Source organism: Euphorbia lathyris, chromosome 7 (genome assembly GCF_963576675.1).
Source record: "Euphorbia lathyris chromosome 7, ddEupLath1.1, whole genome shotgun sequence".
NCBI lineage: Eukaryota > Viridiplantae > Streptophyta > Magnoliopsida > Malpighiales > Euphorbiaceae > Euphorbia > Euphorbia lathyris.
The window spans coordinates 28,409,346-28,417,693 of NC_088916.1; the positions used below are offsets into that span (position 1 = coordinate 28,409,346).

Consider the following 8,348-nt stretch of genomic DNA (forward strand, 5'->3'; position numbering starts at 1 on the left):
ATTTTTCGTCACTAAAAATTTTACGATTTTGTATATTTCAAAATTTGGCGTAAACGGATGCGGCATACCGCCCGATCCATGGCGGGAACTTCCCGCCATGGGTCGGACGGTATGTCGCATCCATTTACGCAAAATTTTGAATTTCCTCTCAAAAAAAAAATTCCCCGATTTTGAAAAAAAATTATGCCAAGAGCAAAATTGTCCAAAGGAGCGATAAATAGCAAAATCCTATTTTATTCCATAAATTAAACAATTACATTTATGAAATATTAATTTATAATTGCGGTTGAGAAAAACAAAATTACTGAAAGCTTAAAAATTCAAAACACCCATATGAGTAGATTTTTTAACTGTTCAGGTTCCGAAGAATGTAATATTTTCTTTTTAAAAAAAATGTAATATTTAATGTTCCTTTACTCGAGATTTGACAACATTGATTTGGATTTCAACTATTTCAATTTTAAAAATTCTGATTTGGGTCTCTTCGAAAATGTTAAGAAAAATCCAGCCCATTTTCAAAAACACTCAAAAGTTTTTTTTTTTTTTTTTTAAATTTCAATGCATAATTCATAAATTCAGAAAATGTGACAATTTTGGAATTATCTCTAGAGGATAATCATAATCATTAACTAAACTACAAATGTTTCATCAAAAAAAAAAAAAAAAAAGGGGGGAAAAGCTAAATTACAAATGAAAAAATCAAATTAAAATCCATTTTTGCAGTGTGACAGACAGTGTGAGTGTGCTTCTGCTCCAATGAGGAACTTGTGGGAATAACATCCATTACGTGTCATCCCGTTATAAACAGTTTCTTTTTTCATCTTCGCATTTTTGGCGCGTAGGATTTACCACCTTTAGATATTCATCAAACATCCTTTCATCTTCATTTCATGATCTCTGTAACTTTACGATTTCATATTCCCATCGTCTCCATTTTCTACCTTCCAATGTTCCTTCTTAAGGTTCTTTTTTCTTTCTTCAGATTTTTCATCAATGTTGTCTTTTTCAGTACCTAATTCGCTGTTTCCGTCTTCTTTTACAGACATGGAGATCAACTGCCTTTGGTGTCTATGGTTACCTCAATTTCACCAAGTCCGGTTTCTTGTAAGTTCCTTTTTCCATTTCTTGCTTCAATTGCTGAACTCAAATTTGGGAATTCCTGTGTCTGCTTAGGTTTATTTGCTGATATTATGTTATTATTGCTGATTATGAATATATATTCTCCATCGCGAATTAAAATTATCATGAATTTTTTAAGCAGAATCCTGGATGGATGTATTCATTGATGTTTAATCCTCCTTTCTCTTGAGTAGTATCCTTCAATTGATTTTTGGATAAGGTGGGCAGTATCAATTTAGGTTATGACTTACAAAATAGCACCAATATGTACTTAACTATCAAAATCTGCTACTTTTCATTATCATCGAGGTCTAAACCATAGACCAATGTTGGTGCTATTTTGTACTGTACTTCCCCTAAAATCCATAACCCCTATTTTATTACCTTATCCCTTAATTTTTCTTAACACTTCAATTCATACAATTGGCTTGTCCATTCTTCAATTCATTGATCTGTAGGGAGCATTCCAAAAATTTCAAACCAGAAGATATGCAAATTAGAATAGAAGGGAAGAATTGCATGGTAACAGGAGCAAATTCGGGCATTGGTTATGCAACTGTTGAGGGTCTTGCTTCACGGTAATTGGAACTTGTTGTGGAAATTTTTCATGATTACAGTCTTGCACTGTTATAATTTTGATTTCCATGTTATGTCAGTGGAGCAAATGTATATATGGTATGTCGCAACAAGGAGAGGGGAGAAGCTGCCCTTTCTGAGATTCGGACTACAACTGGCAACCAAAATGTTCACTTAGAGGTATTCTGTTCTCAACCTATTGTGCTGATTTGGCACACTTCAAAGTCGAAATGTCAACATCGAGTTAAATTTTCACTTAAACACGTTTAAATAAGAGTGCCAGAAGCTGAAAATTAACAAATTTAAGTGTATGATAGGTCCAAGTATAAATTCAGGATGGCAAATGACAGAAAGTGACAAATTTAAATGTGTAATTATATATTAAACTCACAAAACCGGTTCAAAATTATACTTAACAGCATCAAAGCCATCTATAATATGCTGAGACATTTTACTTGCAATTTGAATTGGATTGAACTTTTTTATTCAACTGTACTTGAGTGGTGAGTATTCAATCTCTTTCTCTCTTTCTTCTCAATTTCTTTTAATTTGCTCTTTATAATAACAAAAATAAAAAATCTCTTTAGACAACTTTGAAAGTTCCATCTTGATTAAGAATTCCAACATGATGTGTTATACCCATTTCTTGCTTATGCTTCTAATTTTTAATTAAGCATTAAGAGCAAAGACCCCATAATCAAAGATCCAAACTTTTTTAGTTAAATAAGTGATTAGAGTAAAAAATGATAATATATGGGTTAATGATATTGAGTATGTTGGGAGATGAAGGTAGTATAGAATGATTTTGTTTAAAAGAGAAAGTATGGTGATGTTGTGGCAGAAGGAATAAGCATGATACAAGGAACAATGGTTAGAAGCTGATTGGCAACTGTCAAATCTCATATTATATTGATGCAAGAATAGGAATAGGTATGAATTCAGGGGATGAAAAACACAATCATAGCAACTGATGATGGCATTGGCTGGCAGAAGCTTAGGATATCTACTTTGCTGTTTTGCTTCTTCATGTAGAAACTCACCTCAAGCTACTATAAAATTGGAGGGATGGGACATTTTTGGATTGTGATATGATATCAAAGTGTTGTTGCTTGAGTAGTTTTGTATTAACTGTGACTGAATGAATCTCTTTCACTTTACTTCATGATATGCCTTCGATGAATTGCAATTTTTGTCGGCTGAATAACAATCCCCATGCACTATTGATTCATTGGCTTATTACATTTAGTTTGCAGGTTTGTGATCTTTCATCCGTCAGTGAGATTAAGTCTTTCACGTCAAGATTTGTTTCAAAAGATGTTCCAGTTCATGTTCTGGTAAAATTTCCCTACTCCTCATATTGGCTAATTACCAAGAAACTTGATTATGATCTGCCAATTTAATATTTCATGCAACTGCTAACTGATTGTTTTCTTTAGATTAACAATGCTGGTTTGCTTGAAAACGAAAGAGTTTCAACATCAGAAGGGTACATCTACTCTTCTTAATAATGTGCATTAAGTTTTGCCTAGTCTCAGAACTGATTTCTTTTTTCTAACTATTTCAGTTTGGAGTTGAATTTTGCTGTAAATGTGTTGGGAACTTATGCAATGACAGAACTAATGGTGCCTTTGTTGGAGAAAGCTGCTCCTAATGCTAGAGTTATTACAGTTTCATCTGGTGGAATGTACACAACTCCACTGACCACAGATCTACAGGTATATTCAGTTGCCAAGTTAATTGAACTTTCATATTATGGTTTTCCAATTAACTTTTCATATTGCAGTTTTCTGATGAGAAATTCAATGGGGTGGAACAATATGCTCGCAACAAGCGAGTTCAGGTTAGTCTCGTATTGTATGAACTCCGTTTGGTACTTAAGTTTATCTTTGTTGTTAACACATTTAAAATTGGCATCTGGGTCTGTTAATGTAGACTTGTTTCTCCTAATTGCTTTCAAGATTTTTAAGGCATGCTTACTTGTGGAAGCTTGAAGATAAAGTGGTTATTTCATATGATCCTTAGGTGGCATTAACCGAAAAGTGGGCAGAAATGTACAAGGATAGAGGGATTTCATTCTACTCAATGCACCCAGGCTGGGCTGAGACACCCGGAGTAGCTAAGAGCTTACCTAGTTTCAATAAATCGTAAGCGACTTTTCTCATAAACATTAAATTAAATTCAGAGTTATCACTCTACTGATCATTAGTTTTCACCTTTTATTATTGTGAAAAACTGTATACCAGGTTATCAGGAAAGCTAAGAACAAGTGAGGAAGGTGCAGACACAGTTATTTGGCTAGCTTTACAGCCTAAAGAAAAACTAGTTTCAGGTGCATTTTACTTTGATAGAGCTGAAGCCCCTAAACACATGAAGTTTGCAGCCACTGGTGGCTCCCATAAACTCATCGACTCCATTGTCAGCAATCTCCATTCCATGTTAGTTTCTTCTAAAATTTAGAACCTCAAGGGAACTGATTGATGCATTGAGAAACTGTTCACATCAGTTATGTAAAGTAGCAGTTAAAATACTGATTACTGTTTTTTCATGGACTACCTGTCCCATTGATCATACTTTCTGCACATGAAACAAATATCTAAAATAGACCTTGTTTCCATTGTTACACAACTTTTTTTTGGTAGAATACAGTGCATAGATCTTTATATGACCGAATGAGTTGGGAATTGAAATCACCACATCAGAAAAATTCAGCTTATATTACATGGTATCACAAATCCGCATAAACTCAATTTATTACATTGTCCATGATTTCCATGGAGGACATGTGCCTTTAAATTTGAAGTTGCAATCACAGTCAAAGTGATTGTACCTCCACAACATGTTCACCAAGTTATGGCACGACCATGGTACCATCTGCTATGTCTCGTTGGTGTGGATGGTCGAAGATACCAAAAGTTGAGGCTTTCTTAACCAGTACTGCTCAAACCTCTGCCTTGCATACTCCAAGTAATCAAAATCAAGCTTGTTCACATATTTCTGCAAGTTGGTGAAAACAAATTCTTATCCCTTGTGTTGACAAAACAGAAAAGTAAGAAAAGGGAAAAAGATAGGTCTAATGATTACCGAAATGATTCCCCATAAACCCCAAAATAGATGATTTGCAAGAGTGTAAAATTCTGCGTCATTAACCAGCTGTTCAACTTCAACTTCAGTAGGATTGTCACCTGTAAACCCAGATTCTTTTGAGTTTCAAAATTTTGAAATTACGATATGTTATTTGATGGTTCACAAATACCAGTTCTCTGTAGCATAGTAACATAAACAAGCAGATTTTTAACTTTTGGTAAGGCATAGAACCACATGTTTTGGAAAAGAACTAACCTGTAGAACTTAAATATGCATTGACAAACCTCCTGCGCTCCTCTAATCCTATTGTCAACACAATTAAGAAAAATAATCAAGTTAATCATAGTCAGAAATGAATTCATTGAGGCAGAAGATCAAACCTGCAGCAAAAGTTACCTGGGTATTTGCTATAATCCAAAATATGTGGCATGTCAGAATGATAATCTGCTGCCATTTCACAGAAGTGATTTGCAATGTCATATGCAACAGGATTATAACTTGCATACTCGTAATCCTGCGAACAAGGACACACACAAATAGTAAGAAAATCATTGTACAACGACGACTGGACAAAAATTGATTTTTCAAAATGAGAAATTAAGGCCGAAGAGGTGGAGGAAAGGTGATATCACGACTCATGAGAGCATCAAAGTAGAATCTACATCTAGTAATTGATCAGGACAATTTAAAATGAGAGGTTCAGTTGAAATTCAGAAATTACTTACAATTAAGGTGATGGATCTTTCCTCTTCATCCAGCATTATATTACCATATTGTAGGTCATTGTGACAAAACCCGACATCCGGGTAGCCTTGAGAGAGGTGTTCCTCTAGCATACTGATTTCTGCTTCTAGCTGATCCAACTGAAATTTCTTTGCATCTTTTAAAGAACACAAACGTTTGGCCTCAGCAAGCCAATTCCTGTGGAATCAAATATGAAAACAACAGAATAAGTTCTATAGGCAACACAAACTAGAATTCATCAGTCTGAAAGTCTCACGTTTGTTAGAAATCAATACCTCATTCTTGTCCACAGGAATACAGTCCTTGGACCAGGCATATCAAGACCATGAAACTCTCTCATCTTTGCTGCTACGAAACCAGAAATTTCAGGATCGCGGAGATCAACAGCTGAAAGTGTCTGGATATCCAACCAAGTGAAAAAACAAGAAGCATAAGTATAGTTACCTATAACATCTAGTAATTGCACTGTTGGCATATTAATCTTTTCATTGACATAAAATCATTGATGATTCGAATTGTAGGCGAAAACAAAAAGAATAGCAGAAATTTTATATAGTAGTTATCAACTTACTAAAAACTTCAAAGAAATCAGTCATCTAATAAGCAAACAGAAACATTCAAGCAGAAAATGTAATCCTCAAATAGCAAATTGCACATCAATTCCCTATGATTCATAGTCCCAATTGAAAAGTTGTTCTTGCACAATATTACACTATTCAGCAATACATAATAAATTTGATTATGCACTCTGCAAATATAAAAATCAAGATGAGAACTCCCCCAAAAATCATTTCATTTTTTAAAAGACGTACTTTGACAGCAGTTAGAACTGTTAACACATACAAATACATGAAAATTGAACATAGAAAGAGTAAAATAATATTCATACCCTGGCATGAATGAACTCTTCAACTCTGCCATCTTCAAAGCGGCCAAGAAGCTTAGGGCCTTGTCCATGCTTTGACATACACTCAAAAGTGGTAAGTTCGTCAACCCTCTTAAAGAAAAGTTCAACACCTTCACCATAAATCCGAACTAACAATTTCCTAACAACATCACCCTTCTTTGTAGGCCAATTAAACTGGAAAACTTCATTAGTCATAGCTCCTTTCAATGGAATCACCTCCAAAGAATTCAAATCATCTACAACATCTCCCCACTCAGATGCTACCTTCATAAGAATTTCCTTTAGCTCCTCCGGGAAACTTCCCTCAATAAACCCTTTCGTTTTTACTACCATCCTTGAATCTGAAACTACAAATTGTTTTAAGAAATGTCTTCCTGCAATCAAACAAACACCCAATTCAATAAGGAAGAAAGAGTCTAAACAAAAACCATGTGAAACAAGAAAAGAAGAAGGAAACACACCCAAGAGAGGTAGCAGAAGTGAAATGAAATCCAAAGGTTTAGGAGGAGAAGTAGAATTTATAGGGAAAAGAAAACAAAAATTGGGGATTAAAAAATAGAAATTGAAATGAAAAAACAAAAAGTAGGATTCCAAAGCGAGGATCTTTCTAATTAGAAAAGGAAATTAACGATATTTACATATAGACATAGACAGCGTTGAATAAATTAAAAAGTACCATGTTTGTTACAAATTAAACGACCCGCGTAGAATCCCCTCCTCCTTGAATTGCGTGTTGGAAGTTTGTTGGCAGATACAGTTGGAGGCCGGTGGCACTGCGACAAACCAATCATCATCTGCCACGACTCTATTTTACGACTTAACAGATACTATGTCAAATAACTGATTCTCAGCCACCTACCAAAAATCAAACTTTGTAGTATTTTTTTTTTTTTCATGCCGACCCATCTCATCATTATCATTTCGATTTTAGCAAACTTTAATTCAGTTATTTCATTTGAATTTCAAATTGTACTATTATAGTCAAATTATATATATCCAAAACTTATTTTGATTATTAAAAATTTAAATTTTAACATAAATAAGATGAATAATTTCATATTAACTAAATTTTATGAAAATAATGACTTTTTAAGTCAAAGTATTATCTTTTAAATTGCCTCACATTACAAACTTCAACACTTAGTTTGGGGTTTATGTCATTTTAGGTTTAGTTTATGTTTAAATTGTTTTAAGAGAGTGATAATAATGAAATAACTAATTGTTATACGTGGACGGGTCACACGTTTAAGCTAAAAGTTATAATTGATTATGTCACATAGATCATTCCTCTGGCTCTGCGAAAAAGATCACATATCAAATCCACGTGATCCCGTTTTATAGGACACTCAAACCTCACTCTCACTTGTATACATATCCAGAATATAAATTAGGTAAAGAAATCAACGCTTCCATAAATGTTCCAAAAATTATAAATAGATACGACCTGGTGTAGTTAATATATTTCATTCTTACCTTCTAATTTTTTTATTTAAAAATCAAACTTATATTTACTTTCCTTTTTTTAAAAGATTTTATTTTACAGAAAAATATGCCGACCCATTTCATCATTTTGACTTTAGTAAACATTTAACTCAATTATTTCATTTGAATTTCAAATTTTATTATAAATAATTTATAGTTGAAAATAAAGTTTAATAAGATTTATAGCCACATTACGTATATACAAAACTAATTTCGAATTATTAAAAATATAAATTTTAAATGTAAATAAAATGAATAAATTCCATATTAACCGAATTTTATGAAAGTAATGACTTGTTAAGTCAAAGTATTATCTTTTAAATCACCTCACATTACAAACCCCAAAACTTAGTTTGGGGTTTATACCGATTTAGATCGATTTATGTTTAAATTGTGTTAAGAGAGCGATAATAGAGAAATAACTAATTCTGATACG

General features: G+C 33.3%; 2 protein-coding genes across 4 annotated transcripts; one reads left to right on the top strand and one right to left on the bottom strand.

Annotated features, from left to right (window-relative positions):
* Window positions 1-739: 739 nt before the first annotated feature.
* LOC136235512 (uncharacterized) lies at window positions 740-4,309 on the top strand. Its single transcript, XM_066025226.1, has 10 exons — window positions 740-962; window positions 1,043-1,104; window positions 1,578-1,697; window positions 1,776-1,875; window positions 2,949-3,029; window positions 3,132-3,181; window positions 3,260-3,410; window positions 3,479-3,535; window positions 3,718-3,839; window positions 3,939-4,309. Exons 1-10 carry the CDS (start codon window positions 891-893, stop codon window positions 4,150-4,152), a joined length of 1,029 nt encoding a protein of 342 aa, XP_065881298.1. The 5' UTR covers window positions 740-890; the 3' UTR covers window positions 4,153-4,309.
* On the bottom strand, window positions 4,284-7,239 carry LOC136235511 (probable choline kinase 1). Of its 3 annotated transcripts, none has more exons than XM_066025224.1 (8): window positions 7,107-7,239; window positions 6,413-6,804; window positions 5,799-5,920; window positions 5,505-5,700; window positions 5,176-5,293; window positions 5,035-5,082; window positions 4,777-4,877; window positions 4,284-4,689 (listed from the first exon to the last, which is right to left on the bottom strand). In XM_066025224.1, the coding sequence occupies exons 1-8, from the start codon at window positions 7,222-7,224 to the stop codon at window positions 4,570-4,572; spliced, it is 1,215 nt and encodes a 404-aa protein (XP_065881296.1). In that variant the 5' UTR covers window positions 7,225-7,239; the 3' UTR covers window positions 4,284-4,569. The 3 variants fall into 3 exon arrangements, with proteins under 3 accessions (XP_065881296.1, XP_065881295.1, XP_065881297.1); XM_066025223.1 differs by having other exon boundaries at window positions 4,777-4,892; XM_066025225.1 differs by lacking the exon at window positions 7,107-7,239 and adding an exon at window positions 6,892-7,047 and having other exon boundaries at window positions 4,777-4,892.
* Window positions 7,240-8,348: the final 1,109 nt, after the last annotated feature.